The following is a 27,070-nucleotide window of genomic DNA, read 5'->3' as shown; positions in this document are numbered from 1 at the left end:
CTCACCTTATCGGCTACACTATTGTGTGTTTGTATTTGTGACTGAGTTCAATAGCGATGTTGTACAGAATCATCGTCTGGATGGAAATAAACGGCATTTATTTCTGGTTTTACTCTGGACTTCTGTGGTGTATGAGGCAGACACCCCTTATTTATGGCGCAGATGGACTGTCCCACAGGCGGCAGAGAGGAGGCGGTGAGTGCGGGCTCCGAGTGGCAGTGATCCTCTCACCCTCACGTTACGCGGTCACCCTGTCAGTGTTACCAATGGTTTTCTGCCCATAGTCTACACTTTTTTTGCTCCCCGCTTATAACCCTCGTGCAGGGTTTGGGCACATTTTCCGCCTTTCTTCAGGCCTTATACTCATTTCCAGCACTTCTAAGGGGTTCTTCCTCCTCCTCTGTGGTCCTTCCTATTTCAGGCCCATCTGGGGGGCTGGTGGACTGGTGTCCCTGCTGACCGGTCTGTGGGGGTCGGTGCGCTTTTTCGGCCCATTTGGAGGCTAGTGCCCTTTTTTGGGGCCCGTCTGTGTGTGGGGGGCTGGTTACTTTTTTGGGCATATCAGTGGGGGCCGGTGCCCTTTTTTGGGTCCGTCTGCTGGTTTGTGGGGCTTGTTGTCTTTTTTTGGGCCCATTTGTGTAGGAGGGGGGGTTGCTGGCGCTTCCGTCTGCGGGGGCAGGAGGGGTCGGTGCACTTTTTGGGCTCGTCTTCGGGAGTGAGGGGGTCTGGCGCTTCTTTTGGGCCCATCTGCAAGAGTGGGAGGTGTTGTCACCCCGTTTGGGTCTCTGTGGGGGTGAGAGGTGTTGGTGTCTGTTTTGGGCCCATCTGCATAGGTGATGGGTTGGTGCCCCTTTTTAGGTCCTGAATTGAGGGTCTGTGCCTCATTTTTAGCCAGTTTGCAGGGTTTGTGACCTTGTTGTGCCAATCTTTGGGGTGAGAAATTCATGCTTTTTATTTTTTTTTTAGCCTGTCTGGGGAGGGGTTTTTGCCATTTTCAGAGCCAATCCACAGGGTTAGTAGTACCCCTCTTTGGACCCATCTGTTTATTTCCACAGTCTGAGGGGACATGACAGGGTCTGTGTGCAGCCCCCATGTGCTCATGTGTAAAACCTGCCATTATTTTCTGTCCTCACTATTCTCATTCCAAAGTGAACTAAAGAGAAATTTAAATCACATCAATACTTGACCACCGCCCTTAGTGTTTATTAATTTTTTTATTTTTTTTTTAAATACCCTTGAATGCAGTTTTTGGAGGAACATCTTGGAGAACTGACCCCAGATCTTCTGTGTGGAGTCTTCTGTCTCTTCATGTAATCCAACATAGACTGCCTCAACGTTGCCCATTTCTTGGTGTCCTCAATGCTGAGAAATCCAGGCAGATACTTATCCATCATGTTAAACCATCAGGTAGGCGTCTGATTGGCTCCAAATTTATTCTGCAGCAGAACAATGACCCCAAACATCCAGCCAATGTCATAAAGAACGAGGAGTCCTGGAGGTGAGGATTCGGCCACCACAAAGCCCTGATCTCACATCATCCAGTTTGTCACATGTAGTGACACAAGGATCTGCACAAGATCATCTGTGGTTAGTTCCTCAAGATGTTTACCAAGCAAGAGAACGTGTATGCACAAAGATGGGGATCACCACAACAGTATTGAAAAAAATATAAACAATCTTTATTTTGAAACAATACACACAAGAAAATATTAAAAACATTTAAAAACCCACACCATCATTGTTGGGTACTGGGTCCACATCAATAACAGATAAATATCACAAAATAAGTGTAAATCACACAGCAGCCAAATGCTTGATATAGTACAAATGCACATAAACAGATCACGTATGCCAGTCCATACACAAAGGTTTTTATCCAAAATTAAAAGACCAAACGTTATATATGGTATACCTCCAAAAATAACATATACCCAAGGGAAAAGGGAAGTAATAAACCAAGAATAAAATATAAGAATTTTTATTAAAGGGAACCTATCACCCCGTTTTTTAAAGATTAGATAAAAATAGTGTGAAATAGGGGCAGAGCTGGGCTTTACATTAGTGCCTTTTTGGTGCTTTTATTCCCCCGTTAGGCTGCCGAAATACCTTTGTGAAGTGGCCGTTTTGTCCTGTCACTCAAGTTGGTCAGGTCGGATGGGCGTGGTTAAATAGCGGTTCCTCCCCCCCTGCTTCTCGGCATGTCTTTCGTAAACGCGATCTGTGAATGGCACAGATCGCGCTTTTTCTTAGCAGTTGCGCAGTGAATTTGCCTCCGGCGCCTGCGCATTATGTTTTGCCCAACTGTGGGCATAAGATATTTTATATCATTGCGCATGCGCGGGTCGTAACTTTAGCCTTGGTGCCCCGGAAGTGATCATATGGGCATAGTGTTTATCTGGATGCCGGTAAAATTTTCTCAGCCCAAACTGCGAGAATACGTTTGGTGCCAAACTTACGCTCGTAGTTCGGGCTGAGAAAATTTTACCGGCATCCAGATAAACACTATGCCCATATGATCACTTCCGGGGCACCAAGGCTAAAGTTACGACCCGCGCATGCGCAGTGATGTAAATTATGCTATGCCCACAGTTGGGCAAAGCATAATACGCAGGCGCCAAATTAGACGTTACTACGCAGGCGCTAAACACAACGCCAACGGCGGGACTAAACTTCGCAGAGAAACGCAAGAGGTGGGGGAGGAACCGCTATTTAACCACGCCCATCCGACCTGACCAACTTGAGTGACAGGACAAAACGGCCACTTCACAAAGGTATTTCGGCAGCCTAACGGGGGAATAAAGGCACTAATGTAAAGCCCAGCTCTGCCCCTATTTCACACTATTTTTATCTAATCTTTAAAAAACGGGGTGATAGGTTCCCTTTAATGTCAGTTTAAAAGACAAAAACTATACATAATATTTCAAATATATGCAAAACGGGAAATTAGAACAAGGCAGAGTGAACTCAAAGCAATCCATATTTATAGAATAAGTATAGTCAACATCAAGTTTAAAGTGCAACAGCAGGCTCTGGATTACATAAAGCAATTGCTATAAAGCTATTGCCGCCAATGGTGATGGAATATATTAGTATAAGGCAATAAGAATAAACATATAAGGGGATCCAGAGATGACTAATGAGTATATAGCATATACAGGGTTCAAGGAGTATACTGGCTACAATAATTAATAAGGTGCTAGTGCATAAAGAGTTTAGTATTAGAATCCCAGTATATTCACATGGAAGCCATGTAGGAACTCATCAATAGGATAGTAAAGCCATACAGTTGCTAGTGCATTTGGGAATCAACATAGAGTCCCAGTATACCCATGTAAAAACCACATAGGAATTTATACATCAAAAGATTTTTTAGCCATGTGGATACCTGCTGATGAGAGGATCGCTGTGAGGAGGATAACCCCGACGCGCGTTTCGCAACGTAGCTTCTTCCTGGGGGTCGTTGTGCATACACGTTCTCTTGCTTGGTATACTATATAGAGTATGCATATGGTGATCCCCTTATCTTAATTTTAAGTGGATGGTGCCCGCTCATTCACATTGTGTTGTTCTTCAAGTTGTTTGGAACAACCTCCTGCTGAGTTCTTCATAAACTGTGTACAAGTGTACCTCGAAGGGCAGTCACCGAATATTTATGTGGTTTTAGATTTCTATTTTCTTCATTCACTTTGAATACGATAATAAATAAACTATTAACATTTATACTTTTGAAAGCTTCTTACTCTCCAGCACTTTTCCATATCTGCCTAAAAACTTTGCACACTCTTGTATGTCACGGCATAGGAATACAGTGGCCAACAATTTCTATAGGTTTTGCAAAAAAAAGGGAAGTGCTTGATATAAGTAAGAAAGAAAAATGGCATCAGCCAAGCAGATGCCAGAAGACAAGGACATGCCTTAGGCTCAGGTTTAGTGCTTTTGTGTTGCCTATTACATATTTCTGGGACAGCAGATCTCATTATTGTCACAAACTAGATTACAATGACTGATAATATCTCTATACATAGTAGATAAAACAGGATCCACCATTCACAATAGGTGATGTCACAGCTCACCTCCTCCTCCTCCTGTACAATGACTGATAACACATCTATATACAGTAGATAACTCAGGATCCACCATTCCCAATAGGTGATGTCACAGCTCACCTCCTTCTCCTGTACAGTGACTGATAACACCTCTATAAACAGCAGATAACACAGGATCCACCATTCCCAATAGGTGATGTCACAGCTCACCTCCTCCTCCTGTAAAATGACTAATAACACCTCTATATACAGTAGATAACACAGGATGCACCATCACAATAGGTGATATCACAGCTCACCTCCTCCTGTACAGTAACTGATAACACCTCTATATACAGTAGATAACACAGGATCCACCATCACAATAGGTGATATCACAGCTCACCTCTTCCTGTACAATGACTGATACCTCTATATACAGTAGATAACACAGGATCCATTATTCACAATAGATGATGTCACAGCTCACCTCCTCCTGTACAATGACTGATAACACCTCTATATACAGTAGATAACACAGGATCCATTATTCACAATAGGTGATGTCAAGCTCACCTCCTCCTCCTGTACAATGACTGATAACACCTCTATATACAGTAGATAACACAGGATCCATTATTCACAATAAATGATGTCACAGCTCACCTCCTCCTCCTGTACAGTGACTGATAACACCTCTATATACAGGAGATAACACAGGATCCACCATTCACAATAGATGATGTCACAACTCACTTCCTCCACAGCCCTGCACAATGACCTCTGCAGAAATCACGGAGCATGCTCACAACAATCTCCTATAGAAATGAATAGGTTGTCTTCTCCCGTTTGTCCACATAAATACATTTTCTAATCGTACAGACCCGCAGAATAAAGTTGACAGGTCAGCCGCCAATACACTTGAATAAATGGAAGAATTAATTTTAAAAAATTGATATGGGTCTTGGAAGACAGAAGAAAAAAAAAAAGGAAAAATGTCAAAGCGGTTGACAAAATGAGCGGCTCTGCAGAATTAGTAATATTGTGCGTCTGTATATTTTCCTACACGTTTCTTGTATCAGCGGGGAGCAGCACGGGGTGCGTTATCAGCGGGCAGTGGCCTCTCCTCAGTTTTTTCCTTACTCATCACAGCTGTCTATATCTCTGCCGTTTGTTGGTTTGTAAAGCCACAGACCCTTCTTTCCAGCACAAGGCGCAGACCCTGATACCGTCACTTTTGTATTTTTCAGAACTCGTCCTCCATAATGAAAATTTTGCTACTAAAGGACCCAAAAAGTGGTGACGAAGCCTCAGATCCCTATGTACAGGTGAGAAACTTTTTTTTTTTTACAGTTTTTGAAACTTTTTGCACAGATAATAACTTTTCTTGCCAGGAACATTGATCCTAAGAGTGTACATCACAGACGTAGGGGGTCCACCTTTTATGTGCCAGAAGTGAGCCTTCCTTGTGATACTTGACTGTCAGTCATCTGAATGGCGGATCAAAATCATCAATGCAAGTCTATGGGTCCGTGAAAAAATCTGACCGCACTCAGATGACATCCAAGTGCAGTTCGATTTTTCACGGACAGAAAGGAGAAGGTGGAGAATTTATTTTTCATTTTTCCACCTATGAAAAAATTGTATGGCACTCGTACCGCAGTCTGATCAGAATAATCAGCCATTTTGATAATTTTTTAGTATAATATAGCAAAATGATGTGTCTTTGTCACGCTATTTGTGGCAAAAACCTTCCCCCCCCAATGCCGTCATAGATCATCCTAAAAAAATGCTCATTTTGCAATGATTTATGCACCAAAACCTCACCAAAAAATTGACAGGACGTGTGCGCTCTTGGAACCTTTTTCCTGTTCAATTCAATGGAAAAATTTTTGCAAGTGGATGTAAAGCGTTTACCGATGTAATTTTTTTGGGGGGAGTCAAAATTTGCACCAAAAAAGCATCAAAGAACTCCATACCCGCAGGGTATCGTCTTGCCATACTCTTTGCTTTCTCACTGACTGTCGTCTATATTTCATAGGATGGTTTCGCAGATCATTGGGCTTTATCAGGGACTTTTCTCATGGTTCCACACCAAGGCATTTTCATTTGGCAAAATTTGGTTATCTGGACCCCTTTTGTCCAAATCTGAAATATTGAGGGGGGGGGAGAGCAAGAGAGGACCTGGAGCACGGCGATCCAAGAGGATGGACCGCATATGCGCCAATCTTATAGGGCTCCATGACTAATTCCTTCTGGTTCCTCCTCCTTTCTGTACTGGTCGGCAAAATGCAGTGTGAATTAGTTCCATCAACATCCTGCAATTCATCAATGATCTCGCTTTGTTTTCTTTCCTAGGAGTTGTCCTTACACGGATATCAGACAACACTAATCCCCGTGTTATCCTTTACATTTGTGTCCCTGGAGCATCTCTCCGACAAGGTATAATCTCACTTTATTCTATTACCGTGCCTAATCCAGCTTTCCCTTGTCATTAGGTTTCGGTTGGTGGATGAAGTCCCCCGTAATCTAATATTTACTGCAACATGAGCCCCACAAAGGGCCAATGTAACGTCTCCCCCACCAGCCAAACATTCCCGGCACATTGGGCAGCATTGCAGGTTGAATGAAGCACTATGTTTTTCATCATTAGATGAACACAACTGATATTACAGCCCCTGCAATGGATGTCACCCAGCTTTTCCAGACTCCCTGAATGACCACTCTGCCTACTTTGCAGTTTGGAATTTATAGATTGTATAATAAGGAGGATTTACTATTCAGAAGTCTGGGAAAGCTGGATGTCAGCTACTAAAGTTCTCCACTGCGATTTCTAAATAATGTCAACCATCTTTCTATAACTCCTGAATGGCAACTTTGTATTAGTACTGAATTAGTAGATCGTATATTGATGCTTTTTGTGGCAAATTTGACATTTTAAGAGTCTGGAAAAGCTAAATGTTTACAATCCCTGAAGCGCTGTCATTCATCTTTCCTAGACTCCTGAACAGTGAATCATCCTTTGATAATTTTCTCGCTATTTACTAAGGCACATCTGACAATCGGGAGTCTGGAAAAGCTGGATGTCAACCATTAAAGGTCTCTACTGCAGTCCCACAAATGCTGTTACTCATCTTTATAAGATTCCTGAATGGCAGATCAGCTTATTTACTGGGAAGTAGATTTATAACTCAGGAGGTTGAGTAAAATGGATGTCAACTGCTAAAGTTCTCCATTACAATCCCACACATGCTGTCATTCATCTTTCCCAGACTCCTGAACAGCAAATCTGTGTTGCAGTAATGCATCATTGACTAGTCTATTGATGTGTGATAAGGTAGATTTAACATCCAGGAGTCTAGAAAAGCTGGATGTTATCCACTAAAGGTCGCCATCACAATCCTTCAGGTACCGTGTTTCGTGTTTCCAAGATTCTTGAATGTAAAATGTTGTTGTTGTTTTAGTAATACACCCCTAGGTAATAGATTTGCCTTGCAGAAATCTGATAAAGCTGGATATTAACCTCTAACATTCTCCATTACAATCCCACAACTACTGTTATTAAGCTTTCCCAGATTCCTGAATGGTAAATTTTCCTATTTCGTGGTAATCAGTAATTCATCCATGCTGATTTATAATAAGGCAAATATGACATCTAGGAGTCTCGGAAAGCTGGATGTCAACCCTAAAAGTTTTCCATTTCAATCACACATGTGCTGTCATTCATCTTTCCCAGATTTCTGAGTAGCAAATGTGCTTATTTTGTAGTAACTCATCCCTGGGTAGTAGATTTCACATCCGGGAGTCTGGGAAAGCTGGATATTAACCACAAAATGTTTTCCATTACAATCTTAAATATGCTCTCGTCCATCTTTTCCAGACTCCTGATGGGTAAATCTGTCTACATCTGTAGTAATGCTTCCCTGGGTAGCATATTACTGTAGTACAAGGCAGATTTACATTTGGTAGTCTGGGAAAGCTGAGTGGCAACCGCTATAGATCTCTAAAGAGAGGATTTAGCGAGTGCAGCACTGGAAGTTTAGTATTACTTGATGACAGTTTTGCTCCTAACTAGAAAACCCCTTTAGTTTATTTTTTACTAAGGGGTTGTCCAGAATGATAAAAACATGTCTTTCTTTCAAAAACAGCGCCACACTGGCCAACAGGTTGTGAGCGGAATAGCCTCCCCATTCACGTCATTGGATCTGAGTTGCAATACCAAACACAACCCAGGCGAGCCATCGCTTCATGGAAAAAGCTGCCATGTTTTTTTCTAATAGCTGAAGAAAAACGTAATAAATAAAAAAAATATTAAACCAGTGCATTTCATTTTGCATTCAAAATAATTGATTATATAATCAATAATTATTAATACAAAATTAAAAATCATGGCACCTTCCCTTTAAGATGGATCCTATTCTAGTGACTTTTACAGATTTATCATATATATATATATATAATATATAGATATAGATAGTGCATAGGTAATGTGAATCCTAAGGCTGAAATTGTGCTTTATTCCTTTTTTTTCCTTTTCTATATTTTATTGTAAGCTCACTCATCCTGAAAATTATGCTGGTCTCATTTTCACCAGTCCAAGGGCGGTGGAAGCTGTGAAATTATGTCTGGAAAATAATAAAGATGGTGAGTCCTGAGAATACTCAGCTGTTTACATAAGAGACTACATTAATGTGGTGTATTTAGTAGGATCTGTCAGGTGCTCATTCATTTCGTCCACGATACAGGAATTCCTGATGACCAAACTAGTTCTTATTCAGAAATTCGGACCTCACACTGCATTCGTTGTAGTGCAGATGCATGACAGCGCGGGAAACACTGCCTCTGATCAGCGGTAAAATCATTACCGTCAGCGAGAGGACCGCAGTTCCCACGCAGTCAAATGACAGCGTGAGCCGGCAGCAGTGATCAGAGGTAAAAAGTTTACCTTCAGTCACTGGCGTCAGCTGATGGGACTACTATTTCCATCAGCATATGCCTGCTACCGCTAATAACAGCGAGAGCAGGCAGCGGCTAATGGGACTATTCATCAGCCGGCACCTGCACTATAAATAAATAATTTTTTAAAAAAAACAGCGTAGGTTCCCCTGTATATTTGATAACCAGCCAGGCAAAACTGACAGCTGCTGACTTCAACCTTCAGCTGTCAGCTTTAGCAAGGCTGGTTATCAAGAATAGAGGGGTCCCCACGCCTTTTTTTTTTTTTTTAATTATTTAAATAAATTTAAAAAATGGCATGGCGTCCCCACATTTTTGACAATATGCCAAGCTAAAGCAGACAGCTGGGGGCTGGTGTTCTCAGTCTGATAAGGGGCCATGGATATGGTCATGGACACAAAACTATGACTTGCCTATTTTGGACACATCATGGAATGGAGCAACCACTGGAGGAAGACATCATGGTCAGAAGAATAGAAGGAACAAGACGTAGAGGAAGACCAGCAACTCAATGGCTTGATACTATTAAAATAAAAGCTAGCAGCAAAGGCACCACTATCTGTGCCAACTCAAATTTTTGCTATATATATATTGAGAAATAGGATGTGATACTGTCAAAATCTACATATACAGTTGTGCTCAAAAGTTTACATACCCCGGCAGAATTTTTGCTTTCTTGGCCTTTTTTCAGAGAATATGAATGATAACACCAAAACTTTTTCTCCACTCATGGTTAGTGGTCGGGTGAAGTCATTTATTGTCAAACTACTGTGTTTTCTCTTTTTAAATCATAGTGACAACCCAAAACATCCAAATGACCCTGATCAAAAGTTCACATACTTTGGTGTTTTTGGCCTGATAACATGCACAGAAGTTGACACAAATGGGTTTGAATGTCTACTAAAGGTAACATCCTCACCTGTGACCTGTTTGCTTGTAATCAGTGTGTGTGCATAAAAGCTGAGTGAGTTTCTGGGATCCAGACAGACTCTTGCATCTTTCATCCAGCCACTGATATTTCTAGACTGTGAGTCATGGGGAAAAACAGGAAAGGGATAGAAAAAGATATCCAAGGAATTGATAATGCCAGTCAGCAGCATTCAAGCTGTGATTAACAAATGGAAAATCAGTGGCTCTGCAAAAACAAAACCACGGTCAGGTAGACCAACAAAAATGTCGCCCACAACTGCCACCAAAATTGTTTGTGATGCAAAGAAAAGCCCACAAATAACATCAGTTGAAATACAGGACTCTCTGAAAACTAGCGGTGTGGCTGTTTTAAGATGCACAATAAGTAGGCACTTGAAGAAAAATGGGCTGCATGGTCAAGTCGCCAGAAGAAAGCCATTACTGTGCAAATGCCACAAAGAATCTCCCCTACAATATGCAAAACAGCACAGAGACAAGCCTGAAAACTTCTGGAAAAAGGTAATTTGGAGTGATGAGACCAAAATTGAACTTTTTGGCTCCAACCATAAACATTACATTTGGAGAGAGGTCAACAAAGCCTACGATGAAAGGAACACCATTCCTACTGTAAAGCACAGAGGTGGATCATTGATGTTTTAGGGATGTTTGAGCTACAAAGGCACAAGAAACTTGGTCAAAGTTGAAGGAAAGATGAATGCAGTACGTTATCAGCAAATACTGGAGGCAAATTAGCACTCATCAGCCCGGAAGCTGCGCATGGGACGTACTTGGACGTTCCTATATAATAATGATCCAAAACACAAGGCCAAGTCAACCTGTCATTGGCTACAGCAGAACAAAGTGAAGGTTCTGGAGTGGCCATCTCAGTCTCCTGACCTCAGCATCATTGAGCCACTCTTGGGAGATCTCAAGCGCACAGTTCATGATAGACAGCCCAGTAATTTACAGGAACCTGGAGGCTTTTTGCCAAGAAGAGTGGGCAGCTTTACCATCTGAGAAAATAAAGAACCTCATCCAGGGCTACCACAAAAGACTTCAATCTGTCATTGATGTTAGGGGGGGCAATACACGGTATTAAAAAATGGGGTATGTGAACTTTTGATCAGGGTCATTTGGATGTTTTGGGTTGTCATTATGATTTAAAAAGAGAAAACACAGTAGTTTGACAATAAATGGCTTCACCCAACCACTAACCATGAGTGGAGAAAAAGTTTTGGTGTTATCTTTCATATTCTCTGAAAAAAAGGCCAAGAAAGTAAAAACTCTGCTGGGGTATGTAAACTTTTGAGCACAACTGTAGTTTTCTTTTAGTCGAAGGCAAAGACCCCGTACTATCTGAGCGTAACAAGTTTATAGAGAGGAAAATGAACCAGTGATGTGTAATACAGAGAAGAAAACGTCTCTTTAACTGCGTCTGGAACAATTGAGCGTCTTCCTCATCTGTCCGTTTTTTGTTCTGCTTCCTCCCTCGGCTGACGCTTGTTTACATGATCAGCATGGTTTCATCGGGGATTGATGCCATCTGTTTAAATACACGGGATATGTTTCCTGTAGGCAATTACCCTGTTTGTAAATGAAGTCAATCTGAAAACACTCTCTCTGTATTTTTTTTCCCTTTGTATTTCAGTCACTTTAGCTAAGGACCTTTTTTTAATTGACCGTGTTAATTCGACGTTCTTTAAGTGCCTCCAGCACTTTGCTGGCATCTAATCCCGACGCTTGATAATAGCCGAGTTCCAGAGCTCTCCAATGAATAAATAAGTTTATCACCCTACAAGACTGTCATTAGTGTGTGTTCCCAAATAATGGATTTTAGTTTTTTTTTATTTTTATGGGACACTTGGAGTCAGGGTATGTTCACACGTGGCATTTGTGCAGTTTTTTGTTCCACTTTAAATAAGCAGGAACAATGTTAAATACGTTGCACATGTTTTTTATGCATTTTTTACTCATTTTGATGCGTTTTTCGTAGCGGGTTCCTAAGTGCCGCTATCTCACTCTTACTCCTCTTGATGCAGTATTCTTAAAAAATAAAAAAAACCTGGAAAAAAGCATGTAAATTTTCCACTATTTTTACTGCAGTTTTTAAGATGATCATTGATCTAACTGGGTAAAAGACGCAACAAAGCGCTAAAAGAATTCATGAACTACATCTTGATACGCAAGGAAAAAATATGCAACATGGGCTTGAGATTTTTGAAATCTTCGTTTTGCTGCTCCTGTAAAATACAGTTTTTTTCATGCAGGAAGATAGTGCATTTGATGCGTTTTTTTTTCTATGTGTGAACAAGTCCTAAAGGATCTTGTGATGTTGTAGATCGATGAATGCTAATCCAGGAAGTCTGGGATTGACACTGAATCTTCAGAGCTTTATACAGCTTAAAGGGGTCATCCTGTAATCAGTGCTTATAGATAAGTATCTGATCGCTGAGGATCCTACGGAGCACGGAGATAGCTGAGCGCTGTAGTTCGCCATCTTTGTCAGTTCTATAATCTTTGAATAGAGTTGTAAAATATGTAGTCGGATGTCAATCTAGAGAAACAGGAGAACAGAGGTGGGTGTCACGGTGATCAGACCGCCAGCGATCACCCAATTATTCCCTATCCTGTGGAAGACCAGATCTGGCATGGCATGGCATTACCCGGTTTTAGATAGGAACTGGTTTGACTCGTTTGTCCCCGGATAGTCATCAAGAAAGCCACATCTGGCAAGACCTTCCTCTTCCAAGAGAATAGCATTACATGGATTGGCCATGTCCACCATTTTTAGAACTGTTTGCTCAGGCTTATAGATCATAGAATGTTGGAGTTGGAAGGGACCTCCAGGGTCATCGCGTCCAACCCCCTGCTCAGTGCAGGATTCACTAAACCATCTCAGACAGATATCTGTCCAGCCTCTGTTTGAAGACTTCCATTGCAGGAGAACTCACCACCTCTCGTGATTGATTCCACTGATTGATCACCCTAACTGTCAAAAAGTGTCCCAATATCCATATACCTTACCAGGCACAAGACCCTTCATTTCTAACCCCTTTAACTCCTGGAAAACCAACTAAGCTTAATAAAGAAATCACCATTAGATTTCTTGTGTCAGATTTCCCGGCAATAAAAAAATCTCGGAGCGGTGCCACAGGCACCATGGCAGTTCAAAATTCTAGAATTCGCCATGTATCGATGGCATTACAAGGAGTTGTTCCAAGATTGTAACTTGGATTGATGATGACTTATTGATCGTTGTAAGTGGGCTACCTAATGATCGCTGGGGCACCGCAGAGCCCTATTCTGAGGATCCGTGTGGATCCCGGCTGTGGGATCTCCAAGAATATCCCCTGACCGCAAGTAGAGATTTTGAAAACCATGATGTATTCAATCCCAAAGTACAATGAGATCACTTTTATTTGTTATTTCATGATAAAGAAAGTCTGAAAAATCTTTTCATCTTCAGTGTAGCCAAAAGGAGAAGACTAGGAATTGGGTTTAAAGGCTTATTCCCAACTTTAGAAAATTAGGGCAAAATTCACAGGATATAACAGAATTGGCTGGCAGGTCCTAGCTCTGGGGTGGAATGGAGATCCTCGGACCACCGTCTGGCTTGGAGCGGTGGTATCTGGTGTGAATGTAGAGGTGGCTGAAGAATGACTTCCACCATGAGAAAGAAGTCTGACTATCGGAAGTAGCTAATTTCTGACCCCTAATTTAGATATTGAGCCAAATATCGATAGGAAAAGGGCAGCTGTTTCGGGATTCTTGTTGTTTCCATGTATAACTCACATTGGATCTGTGTGTTAAGACAGACCCCAATGACTTTTACTGGGTTCCTGTATTTTTGACAGTGAGAATATGATGACATTCATGTAGTCAAGAATCGTAAAGTGACCCTCGATGGACTCCTTAACGGCAGTGTGAACAGAGCCTTACCGGATGTGCACAGTGTCGAGCAGTGTGTTCCAAACTACTCCCTCCGTGTTTTGCGTCGCCACAATAGTTATAACTCCATTGTCCGTAGCCGCGCTGTGCCGTCTATACATGGTGACATTTCCCAGTAATCCCGTCATGTCAATTCCTAATTAAATAAAGATAATAGCATTTTGTTTTCAATTATAATGTCCCACTCCTAGAATTATTGTAAATTAACCTCCTTGGAAATAGTAATATTGCAGTCTCATTTAGGGTTTTAATTAGGCTTTTTTTTTTTAAGCTGAAAAATCGCTCTCCATGAAATCTTTAATCATTACTAATATGTAGTACAGGGTTATTACAACCTTCTTTTTTTTGCATGAAATTAGCCGCTGGCATTTATTTGCCCTCTTCATACTTTCTAGTTCCTTGTTATAAAGCCATGCAAGCATAAACTCTACAAATAGGAGACTAAGTCTTGGGCAATTAAATAAAGCAATGGGAGAATCAAGAAATATATTAACATCAACTAGGGACAATAATGGAGCGAAAAGTTGGTATGGGGGTCTACTGTTGGCCATAAGGAGGTACAAGGGGATCTGTTCATCTGGGAACAGGTCATTTATGGAAAAACCTAAGGCACGGCCACTGAAAATATTAGTCAACCACAATATAATGGCCTACATTGGGAACCACACTGATTGCTACAACGCCCTTGATTCTTCCTTGGCCGGCAGGAGTAAAATGGAGTATCTCCCATGTCCAGGAGGAGCACACTGAGTGCCCCTTCTTCGTTCTTCACCAGCCCCAGCACTACGTCCATGGGAGGTTATATGAAGCGTCAGGCCACGCATGCGTCCCACCGCTCCATCTTAGTCCATGATACTGATAAAACTGGTTCCATTTTACTCCCAACCAGTAGAGAAAGAGATGTGCAGAGAACCTCATTCTGGTGATCAGTAAGAACCATGCAAGTCTAACCGTTCTCGCCTATCCAGGGGATAGGTGATATTTTGCTTAGGCTGGAATACTCCTTTAAATAGTCCTGTGGTTGAACTCAATAAAAAAAATTGACCAACGGGTCATGCACCATTGACTTGACATTGAAATTTCGAGTTTGCATTGTGGTGGTTTAGTCTATCGGTGGCCAGGTTTGAAAATCAAGTCTCCCAACACTAATGATAGAAGATCAGCCAAGCTTGTAGGACACTAATCCAAGAAGTTCTACTCTAAGTTCTCCCACTTCTATATTGTAAACTTTTCTCATACTCGCCCATGTTGGTGGCGATGTTGCTGGATATGGTCTTTCATCTAATGTCTCTTTCTAGTCTTTTATTACAGATGACCTAGAAAAGTTGTTTGTTTTTTACCGGTTTCTCATATTTGCGGTACTTTTGAGGGTGGTCAATTGACCACCAATTTGGTCAAAGCTAGAGATGGAACATATTTTTTCCTTTAATTTGTATGTACACCTTCACACAGATTTGTTTAATCGTTCCTTTGTTTTCCTGAATTCAACTTTCTAAATAGTTTGCATTACAACTTTTTTACCATTGTTTGCTGTTGCAAAGTGTCTAAATCCTCTCTGCTCTCTCTTCTCTGTGTTTGAGATAGCAGCAGGGAGGCGGCAGTACGCAAATCTCTGTATCTTGAATCAGGAAGAAAGCATGTGGAGTCTCGGGGAAGGTAGAGAAAACGGTGTAGATAAGATGGAAAGCAAAGCATGTGAAGAAAAAAATAGTGCGTGATTGAAGCTGTGCTAATATATGAGCTGCCTACAGCATCGTGGAATCTCACTATAGTCACTTCCATCCTATACTACAGAGAGACACTCCCACAAGAGAAGACAAAATAAACTTGGATGAGACTGAAAACTGCAGATATAAGGGGGTCTGAAATTGAGTGAAGGGGTGAAGATTGCAACTGCAATTTTGATAACTAAAAGTAACCATGTCAAAAGTGTCCATAGCCTTTAAAAGTTCCTAAATAGGTTTTCCTAAAACGCCATAAATAACTGTGGAATTACCGTACCCATATATACAGTGTAGTCATAATTGTTCCTCCGCTGCCTCATCTCTCATGGATATGTGTTGTTATATTATTTTCAGCTTGGGAACATTCCCTGAGAGAGAAATGGAATTGCAAGTCCATCTACGTGGTGGGGAAAGCCACTGCTGCCCTGGGTAAGTAGTCATGATGGCTCGTATAAATCTCTTAGAATTTCTAGGTACTTAAAATGGATCTTAGAAATTTCTATGCTGTGTGGAACCTGAATAACTGGGCTCTCTTAGCTTTCGGCCTTTGAAGATTGGACAATTTTTCTATCCACTTAGTAATCTCTTTAAAATAATTATCACAATATTGGTTATTAAAATTTATGATTAACGTCAGTGAATAGAAACCTTCATGCTAATGTTTAGAGGTCAATCAATGAAAAAATTAATCCTCATCAGCTGAAATGCGTGGAGGTACTGTTCAATTCCTCGGCAGCCCCACACATTGAAAACATGGGTCATTACGCAGGCACGGACATGCTCATTCCTCTAAAACAACACATATTTTGTATACAGAGCTCCACCGAGTGAACAGGGGAAAAAGAATGTACAGTTTCAGGGAGGGCAGAGAAAATCTACAGTCTCAGGGAGGGCAGAGGAAATCTGCAGCCTCAGGGAGAGAAGAGAAAATATACAGTCTCAGGGAGGGCAGAGAAAATTTACAGTCTCAGGGAGGGCAGAGAAAATCTACAGTCTCAGGGAGGGCAGAGAAAATCTACAGTCTCAGGGAGGGCAGAGAAAGTCTACAGTCTCAGGGAGGGCAGAGAAAATCTACAGCCTCAGGGAGGGCAGAGAAAACCTGCAGCCTCAGGGAGGGCAGAGAAAATCTACAGTCTCAGGGAGGGCAGAGAAAATCTACAGCCTCAGGGAGGGCAGAGAAAATCTACAGCCTCAGGGAGGGCAGAGAAAACCTGCAGCCTCAGGGAGGGCAGAGAAAATCTACAGTCTCAGGGAGGGCAGAGAAAATCTACAGCCTCAGGGAGGGCAGAGAAAATCTACAGCCTCAGGGAGGGCAGAGAAAATCTACAGCCTCAGGGAGGGCAGAGAAAATCTACAGCCTCAGGGAGGGCAGAGAAAATCTACAGTCTCAGGGAGGGCAGAGAAAATCTACAGCCTCAGGGAGGGCAGAGAAAATCTACAGTCTCAGGGAGGGCAGAGAAAATCTACAGCCTCAGGAAGAGCAGAAAATATGTACAGTCTCAGGGAGGGCAATAAAAACAGGCTGTAGATTAGGAAAGGATGAAAGCATATGAAAAGTTAGATAGAAGCTGAGCTAATAGATAGGGGGCTCAGTGGTCAGACTCTCAATGATAATATTATAGATAGGTAAAACATGTTGTATATAGGACTATCCCTTTAACTTTGATTGAGAAAATAAGAAGTTCTAGTCTCCTTATCCGGCCTTCTTCTCTCTCCTAGAAGAACCATCAGATAATGATCTTCCTTGCGGCCTCTGAGCAGTCTTCTAAATACGCCTCGTTCCCACACATAATTTCATCTCTCCCTTTTTCTTGAATTATTGATCGATGCATCCACTCCATCAATTAAATAAACGCTTCTTGCAAAAATAAATAATAATAATACTGATGTTTGGAAACATTGTAGTTTGAGATTATTATTATTATTATTTTTTTAATGAGCCGAATGATGGATATAATCTGTGCGTTGCATAATATTTCAAGCGGGGAGATAACAATCTCGTATCATTTTACCTGGGTGCTTTCTTGTAAATTAGGAGCGATTTGCTTTTAAATTAGAGGTGATTATTTTTTTATTTTTTTATTTTTTTTTTCTGGGGAAAGATTTTTTTAATTTTTCTTCAGTATCGTCTTCTGTCCTTGAACCCTAGCCTGGCGGAGTTAATTTGTTTTCTGACTACACTTCACTCTGGCACACAGGCTGTTTTATGTTCCTTTTAAGATGCGCTATAAAGCTGTCACGTCGGCGCTCTTCTTCAGTCATATTCTACTTCTGTGTGTGACTTACAGTGTCGGGGATCTCTACGATGTTCTCTGTTCCAATCCTCAGAGCAATACCCGGGCTGCGAGCCAGTGCTGACATTGCAGAGCGGCCCCGTAATAGACAACACAAGTCACAGTTTAGGAAGGCTGAAGGCTGCTGTACTTCTGACATTTAAACATTCTCTTGCGCAGCTGCTAAGAACACGGAGGCTCGCCGCCAAATTACCGGTCTGATGTTTCTACAGCAACGCTTCTTACTTTTGATTTTCTCGTGTATTTTTTTTTCCAAGTGTATCCAGAATGCCGATGCACATCAAAAATCCCGCTGAAGTCAGCAAATCCAAGTCAAGGGCAGAGCAACCCAGTCAGCAACCTAATTGTTTTAAAGAGGAAAACGTACACAATGGTTTTGTGTAAAGGTGCCATTGGACTTTCATAAAGAGTCATGAGGGCTTCATTGTACCTCCGATTTCATACAAAGACATAAAGCTGGTGAAATAAGTATTGAACACGTCACCAACTTTTTAAGTAAATATAATTCTAAAGGTGTTACTGACATGAAATTCTCACCAGATATCGGTAACAACTAGTGATGAGCGAATATACTCGTTACTCGAGATTTCTCAGCACGCTCGGGTGTCCTTCGAGTATTTCTTAGTGCTCGGAGATTTAGTTTTCATCGCCGCAGATGAATGATTTACATCTGTTAGCCAGCATAAGTACATGTGGGGGTTGCCTGGTTGATAGGGAATCCCCACATGTACTTATGCTGGCTAACAGATGTAAATCATTCAGCTGCGGCAAGAAAAACTAAATCTCCGAGCACTAAAAAATACTCGGAGGACCCCGAGCGTGCTCGAGAAATCTCGAGTAACGAGTATATTCGCTCATCACTAGTAACAACCCATCCAAGCCATAGATGTCCATAAATTATGTTACAGGAAAGATATATATCTTGGTACCGTGTTAGCCAGTGTGTTGTGCATAAATATGTGTTTTTTTCAGAATTTGTATTAGTCTATGCCTGATGAGTCCTGTGTAGTCTCGAAAGCTTGTAATTTGTTACCATCTTTTCAGTTAGCCATTAAAAGGTATCAACCACTGAGGACTCTCAATTCTAAATATTTTTCATAAATGAAGTGTAATAATGAGAAATAACGCAGGGAAAAAGTATTGAGCTTGCTTACTGAAATATATCTAATGGTACATACAAAAGCCCTTGTTGGTGATGACAACTTCAAGACGCCTCCTGTATGGAGAAACTAGTCGCAGGCATTGCTCAGGTGTGATTTTGGCCCATTTTTCCACACAAACACTTTTCACATCCTGAAGGTCCCATGGGCTCCTTCTATGAACTCTGAGCTCTGTAACAAATGCCATCAGTATGTTTTGCAACAATAAGGCTGTGAAGGTCTTGAGACAGCTCACTGGTTTCAACCAACGTGAGATGTTACTTGAGTGGCACCGTGGTAATGAGACACCTTCTTATAAGCCATCAGTTGAACCAGCTGATATTATTTTTCATTAAGTGGCAGGTTTGCTTTCTAATTACTGATCAATTTCAGTTGATGTGAGGATTTTCCATGGCTCTTGGCACTTCTCTTTCTTCATGTGTTCAATACTGTTTCCCTGTGTAATTTCTCATTATTACACATACCGTATTTTTCTGACAATCAGACGCACTTTTTCCCCCAAATATACTTACAGATAGTGTGGTGGCAGCAGGAGTCGGGCGATTCTGCGGCAGTCCCGGTCCGACGTTGCAGTGAGACAATCCCACTCCCTTACCAGGCTTGTGCAGCAGGTCTCTTCGGCGTTCTGTGGTGCGGGGGTCTCCACCGGCATTATGTGGAAGCCAGGATGCCTTCGTACATCCATTGCTGTGATGCGGTGGCCTCCGGGAAAATGGCCGCCGGGGGGTGGCGCATGCTCAGATTGAGAGTATATACCGACATCTGGTGAGAAATTCACGTGAATAGCACCTTTTAGAAATCTATTCACTTAGAAAATTGGTTATCCTCTATTCACCTGGTATTAATATTGGTGTAGCTCCCACCATTGTGACCCTAACCAATCTCCATAATACTGGCACAAAACAAACATGGCCAGGAGGAGCTGGAAAGAGCGCCCAGTTGTGTATTTGCTCCATTTAGCATTTCCTCCTCTTCGTTTGACAATCCTCATCAGTCCTATGGCTTTTAATTAGGCAGCAGGCATGACCAGATATATTATTTGACTCGTCTTCACCACGGTCATATGGCCAGGGGTGCACAGTGGGCAGCTTTACCAGCAGTGAGAACCACACAGATCTAACAATTATACCCAATCCAGTGGATGGATGATACGATCTGTAAACTGAAATACCCTTTTTAAATTATTTTTGCAAAATGTCTGACAAACCCAGCAGAAAAATGTTTTTTTCATAGTCCTTCAACTCTCGTATAATTGGAAATATGGAGATACTACCCCCTTGAAGTATTTTGGACATACCGCAATTGTCAGAGCGTTTACACCAGTACATATAGGTCAGACTGCTCCATGGTAAAGGGCCGTACAACCTCCTTGCTTTGCCTTGTGTATGTGTCCTAAGGACTTTATTATGCATTAGTGTAGCCGTATGACTTCAGCTTCCATAGTGAAAGAATTTGTGCAACATCCATCTTAATATTAATAAAAAAAATAATAATCTTGATGACGTCCATTTTGCTGGCATTTTCCTTTTTGAAGATACTCTATACTTTACAATACAAGTCAATGGGAAAGCTGAAAAGATGCCTGGAAATCTTTTTGATAATTTTTTTTAGCGTTTTTTTGCTTAAAGAACCACAAGTGGACCACTTGAATGACACCTCAGCATTACAATTGATGGTGCTGGTGAATCAGTGGGATCCAGTTGGAAAAATGGAAGCTGTAGTGGCAAAAAGGTGATGGGAAGAGCAGATCCGGAATCACAGGAAGCAGAGTTGAAGCTTCGGCAATGGGTGCAGCTGAGTTGTTATCGAAAAGGAAGCGGAGTAAAGTCTGCAATCTGGAATCGTGGTAGCCGAGCTGCGTTGCGCTGGAAGTTTAGTGGCAGAGCTGGTTCATTGAAGTAGCAGAGTCAAACAACCAGAGTAACAGAGCTGAGCTGGGGCAGCAATATAGCTGTCATAACACAGCTGTTGGGTGACCTGTGACCAGGGGCTCTTTCCCTGACCCTACCATTAGGGGCCGCTCTAGCTCACCCTATTCCCTGGAATACTTCTGAAGGTGAAGATGCCGGGGCCTCCACCCTTGCTTTACCTCCTGAGTTAGCCCTCCATCTGTTCTTCCCCCACCCACTGAAGAGGGGCGATATTGTGCAACGCAGTACACCAACCCCTACAAATATGGCTACACAAACAAGGGTTGACAGAAAAATCCAGGCATGCAAAAATATTCATGCATCAAGGTGTGGAGGAAGGGGAATAAACAACAACCGTCACAGATAACTCCTCCAACACTCCTTCTCATATGATCACTTCTTCCTCCTGAAGCCATGCGGCAAATGCTAGCTCTGACATTGATTTGCATCAGAGCCCAGATTATAAAGGGGAAGGGAGTGACTAACTGGCCACTAGCCCTGTTCTACCAAAAGGAATAAGCACCATTAAAATGAAGGTGCTTCTTCTCAGCGCCGCAGTAGGAGCAATCAGGCGCAGCCGTCCTCTGGTTCCACAGTGTCGCGGTAACCCTGTGACAATAGCAGAGCTGACTTAGCAATGTAACAAAGCTGAATTTGCAACAGAGTTCATAGCAGAACCAATTCTATGGACAAAACTGAGTACCTAAGCTGAGTTAGAAATGGGTCCAAAAGTCCTTGGTCCAGCTCCCTGAGTCAAGCTATATGGCTTGGGTGAGTGCCATGACCATCTGACTCACTGAGGAACCGAAGGACCCAGTAGCAAGAGGACAAAGACGCAGAGCCCAGCGCTCGATCCACGATAGGTGAGTAATAGTTACAGGATAATATACCCTTTGGCTGCCTTATATTCCTGATGGCTCGAGATGGCAAAACATCCACCTGCTGCTGTCACAATGTTTGATATTATCATTGTTTCTTTAGCCTTAAAGTACAATCGCTATTTAGCATGAGTCATCACCACATCAAATAATAGTAAAACACCGCCAGATGGGCAGAATCGCAATACGGCACAATGAAAGACGATAGCTTCTCAAATTTTCTCCATCCATTTTTTAAACCCCCAAACGAGCTTCTAAGCGAAGTCACCTACTGCACTTTTGCTTCTTTTTTAAGTTCTAGAATGTGTTGTTTTTATAGACACATTTGTTGACCGGTTCACTTCCTAAACACCATCTTGTCCACCTATAATAGGGAAGCCTTGATATATGTTGTCATTACACGCTCCTCCAATGAATGTTTAATACCATCATTAGTTTCCAGGGTGAATTTCTGTAAATGAAACGTGAATTGCCTTCCCCGAGAGATCTGTTTAGTGTTATTTTTGACCCTCTGAAGCATGGTTTAATCGCCTGGTAATTAGAATATCTTGAATATTTAATTTCATAGCCATTACGATAAGATTCTTTAACTCCTGCGAGGCCGAATGTTGTCATGTACCCAGAGCAGTAGATTTCGGAATTGTAGACCGGGTAGTTTATGAGGCTTGTATCTCACCTGGTGTAATGTTTTATTCCTCTTGGTCCATATTAATTAACTTATAATGAATGTTGTCTTCTAGTTGACGATCTTGGCCTTTCTTCAGAAGGGGAAGCATCTGGTAATGCGGAGAAGCTCGCTGACCTCATATGCTCAAGTAAGCGTATCTACGTACTAAACACAACTTTTTGTTGGGTGGTTGCAAGCACTGAATGAGCAAAATTGTGGCGGTGCTCACTTCAGCCTTGCAACCATCGTCATTGCAGGATGCAGTGACCTCCGAACTTACCTCTTGTAAATTCTTTTCAGCTTCTTAAAACATTCACATATTTTATTATCCAATCAAAGGAGTTGTGTTTAAAATATATTTAGCACGTATCATGTGGATAATTAATTGCTGGAGATCCCACCCATTCCTCCATTCTTTCATTCTGCACATTTTGCCAAACTTCAATCCTTTCCTTTTTTTTATGTTTATTTTTTTTATTTTCAGAGCAGATCTTTTACTCTGTCCCCATCCTGTTTCCATGTGGCTCCTTGAAAAGGGAAGTTCTTCCCAAAAAACTTCACGAGAAAAGTGAGTACCGTATTTGCAAAATGTCGTTCTCCTTATTTTTGGGAAAAAAATAAAATGGGATGTCAGCGGTATAACAAGTCGCAGGAAATAGAAAGTTATACAATTTATCAATAAGAGTTATGTCTCAATTCCTTTGTTTAAGTTCTTTGCTCACATTTTTAGCTACTGACATGATCTTTTTAGTGCATTTTTTTTTTACAAAACTTTACACTTTGCTGCAAAATGGCCACGGTGTAAATTATTGGGTGATGTTTTCTTAGGGTTCCGGGTATCTTTTTAAAGAAAAATAGTTATCATTTTCCCTAAAGGGGTTGTCCAGCTGATACAATTGATCTTTGTAAGGGCTCATATTGATGTAAAAGAAGCGAAACATTACTCGCCCGCACCGATTCCCCGCAGCTCTCATTCTGGACGCTTGCCCAGGCCCCGCAGGTCTGTACTTCCAGTCTCATTCCAGTCGCTGCCAGACTCCACGTCTTGTCTCCTGATACAAAAGTATCCGCCATTGAAATTCGAATATCCTGATTTTTATGACACCCTCCCCTGTCGTCATCTGTCAAGGAACAATTGGGAGACCCCATCCCCAAAATTGTTGGTGGGATCGGTCTTCTTTGTCTGCGAGAGATTGATTTTAGTATTGTTTCTTACATTTAATTTTGAAAGTATTATGTATTACTATTTATTAGTAATAAAAAGTTAACTACTTTTTTTACTCATGCATTTTATCTGCTGGACGACCCCCTTAGGGTGTTTCTCACTGTGAAGTCTTCCCATCCCGCTACACTTTATTGTATTCTAAAAAATTTCTGTAAAGCCACCAGTATGCGGCATAACACGACCGCAGCCGTCATTTCCATTGTGTGAAATTGCTGGTGTAGGTCTTTGTAATATCCCGGTCTGTTTTATAGAAATACATTTCTATTTTCTAATCACAGATGTACCTCTGGAGAGCATTACTGTTTATCAGACGGCCCAGCATCCCGATATACGATCCTCTCTGACAGATTATTTCACCAAGGTATTCATGTTAACAGCGCAGCATTACAAGTTCTAATAAACGTTCCAGTTTTACTTCCTCATAAACAATAAATATATATATATATATATATATATATATATATATATATATATATATATATATATATATATATATATATATATACACACCACTGCTGTGCTTTGTGAGTCTCTGCATTGTACTGCAGCTCGTGGTTTATCTCTTTTAATGATAGTTGCTGAATTCTCTTACATTTCATCGGCAGGTCTCTAACGATTACTTGGAGGCACATAATCTAAACTCTCTCTTTATTATTCCAAAATAATTCCTGCTGAGGGACGACTACTGTCTGCAAACCATTAAAATATTTAAAAGGAGTTATCTGCTTTTGAAAATTCTCTCTTTTTTTTTTTATAGGATGGGTACAATGGGCTACCTGGAGAAAATGAACTTATTCCCTCCCGGGAGCCGCCGGCTTTCAGTCATGGGGGTGTGCATGAGAGGCAACTTTCACTGCTCACTATACTGTGTAACGGCTATAAGCACAGTCTGGTACTTTGATTGACAGCCGGTTCTGTGCAGAGCGAGCTGTCAATCAAAGTCCCAGGGCGAGCTTGAAGCCACTATACAGGATAGTGAGCGGTGCCTGCAACAACCGTATGACTGAAAGCCGGCGGCTCATGGAAGGAAATAAGCTTTTCTCCCGGTAACCGCATTCTCAGTAAGCATTGTAGTTCTGCTCACCTGCAGATTAACCCTATATCTTCCGGTAAGTATCTTTTTTTGGGGTGACAGGTTACAAGGAATAAAAGAACATAAACTGGGCACTTCTGACCTGGTGACCGCTCATCTTTGTTCTTTAACTAGACTGCTTTATATACACATTTAGCTTTCTCCCTCCGGTGTATATACACATGCACAAGGCAGTGGTCATTTCCTTACAGTACACCTGAGTCAATATGAGCCGTCCAAACGTCAGCAATTTACTAAGTGGAAGAATCAAGGCTTTTATAGAAGGATTAAGGTTAGACTTAGGATTATCAGAAGGGACATGGCCGACCTGACCTGTTGCTGACATTGAGTTCACGTCTCATAGGATTGCGCACGATGATGCAAGTTTCCCAACCTATTGAGATACAGGTAACAGACACATGTACTGTAGTCACGTAGCTGCTTGTAGGACCGAGGGCCTGTGCTTACAAGTTTTGGAGGACCTCCCAGAGTGTTTTGAGTTTCTATTTTTTTCTATTTTTTTTTGTGTGTGTTTATTTTATTTTTATTTTTTAAAGATTATGGCACAATGATTTCTGAGTACAACACTCCGCATTCTCCTTCACTCCTATTAACTATGGATAGAGAGGAAGTGCAAACCCTCAACCACCGCTATATGGAGGCTGGGAATTGGGGACCCTCATGATCATTGGGGGTCCCAGCATTCGGATTACCCCTATTAATCAGCAACATTTAATATCTAGTGATAATATGTAATAAAAATGTTTTTAAAAAAGCAACACGGTCTACAAGTGGGTGCAAAAAATATCCTGCGAGGAAATAAGCCAGGTAAAATCCTCAAGTCTGTAAAGCAAAAAGGTGGCGGCAGCACTCCAGGGATAAAGGTGAGACTTTGTTCACCTGGAATACAACATAATGAAGCATTGGGAAAGCTGCAATGTTGCATCCTAGGTAGAAACGAGTGAATAGATTTGCAGGATCCTGCCCCAGTCTGGGAGCCCTGCGGACCACCTCCTACGTGTTGGAATCCCCAGCGCATGACGTCCACCAGGCATACTGATCGAGAACTGGCGCCAGGGTTCCCTCGGGAAGGAGGAGGTTCCCGTCCGGCAGCCACGGACCAGTAATGTGTACCCCTAATTCTGGCTGCATAAATACTTGCACGGTTTTCACCCTCTATCCTTGTAGAGCTGCCTCCACGTTGCTTCATTGAAGTGACAATATAATATATTTTCCTTACTGGGATTCACCCAACAATGGATGTCCAGCGATCACCAAACCAAGCGAGGACCCTCATCACAGACGTCTGTCTAACCCAGTGGTTCTAGGTAAAGATTGTAATGTAACCCCTACTAAACTCCCTCTCTTTAGGAAGGTGTCCCCGGAAGCATTGTGTTTTTCAGCCCGTCGGGAGTGAAGTTTTGTCTCGAAGTTATTCAGCAGCTATCAAATGATCGAGTAAATCAAATTAAGGTAACAAACCAATCCTCCACCCGTATGTAGATACAAATATACAACATCCATATAAAGCATAAAAATCCCTTTAACTTTGCTTTATCTGTAATAGTTTGCTGCAATTGGTCCAACGACATCCGAGGCAATGGTGGCGGGAGGCCTGGCTGTTAGCTGCACCGCACAAAACCCCACGCCCCAGGACCTGGCGGATGGACTAAAGAACTGCCTGACACCATAACGTGCATTCTGGACGGTCTGATATTCACAGCGCATGAATCTAATGAGGATCATACTTCCATTTACTGGAAAAATATCTATTCACTTAAACATATGGAAAATATAATTTTTGTCTTGGATATAGGATTTTTCGATGTACGCACCATAATAAAGTAATAGACGTAGGGACAGGATCTGATGTTGTGGCTACTGTGCAATCTATAACTTGTATATTTCACATATTAAATGACCTCATAGGCTTTTCCTCTGACCCCAAACCTAAAGGCTGTCCTTATAAAAGATTAATGTGAAATGTGGGAAAATAAAAAAAAAATATTTATTTTTTAAAAGTTTTGTGTGTGTGTATCATATACTTTAGTCACTGATGTTTAAACAAGGGTAAATCAATAGCGTGAGCCAATATCAAAATCGTTGTGATATGTCTTGGCAAAGAAATATGGTTCTTTCTCCACTTATGAGCCACTTCTTCTAATTCTTTTCCCTGCCTCCTGAACTTGGGTTCAGATTAATGCTGCCTATTAATGTCTATGGAGATGAAAAAGGCAAGAAGGAGTCAAAAAAAGACTGTGCTGCTGCTTTCTAGCAGGTGCTTCTCACCTGAGTTCTGGAT

General features: G+C 41.6%; 1 protein-coding gene across 3 annotated transcripts; it reads left to right on the top strand.

Moving 5' to 3' along the window:
- Nucleotides 1-30: 30 nt before the first annotated feature.
- UROS (uroporphyrinogen III synthase) lies at nucleotides 31-26,780 on the top strand. 3 transcript variants are annotated; one of them, XM_077258376.1, is made up of 11 exons: nucleotides 239-253; nucleotides 1,246-1,407; nucleotides 5,276-5,353; nucleotides 6,384-6,467; nucleotides 8,579-8,669; nucleotides 15,917-15,991; nucleotides 22,545-22,619; nucleotides 22,956-23,039; nucleotides 23,975-24,057; nucleotides 26,140-26,241; nucleotides 26,336-26,777. In XM_077258376.1, the coding sequence occupies exons 2-11, from the start codon at nucleotides 1,360-1,362 to the stop codon at nucleotides 26,459-26,461; spliced, it is 846 nt and encodes a 281-aa protein (XP_077114491.1). In that variant the 5' UTR covers nucleotides 239-253; nucleotides 1,246-1,359; the 3' UTR covers nucleotides 26,462-26,777. The 3 variants fall into 3 exon arrangements, with proteins under 3 accessions (XP_077114493.1, XP_077114491.1, XP_077114494.1); XM_077258378.1 differs by lacking the exons at nucleotides 239-253; nucleotides 1,246-1,407 and adding an exon at nucleotides 31-195 and having other exon boundaries at nucleotides 26,336-26,780; XM_077258379.1 differs by lacking the exon at nucleotides 239-253 and having other exon boundaries at nucleotides 949-1,407; nucleotides 26,336-26,780.
- The last annotated feature ends 290 nt before the right edge of the window (nucleotides 26,781-27,070 follow it).

Source organism: Ranitomeya variabilis, chromosome 4, assembly GCF_051348905.1.
Source record: "Ranitomeya variabilis isolate aRanVar5 chromosome 4, aRanVar5.hap1, whole genome shotgun sequence".
Lineage (NCBI taxonomy): Eukaryota > Metazoa > Chordata > Amphibia > Anura > Dendrobatidae > Ranitomeya > Ranitomeya variabilis.
Note: the sequence above shows the minus strand (reverse complement) of the source record. Positions and strands in the feature narration are given on the sequence as shown.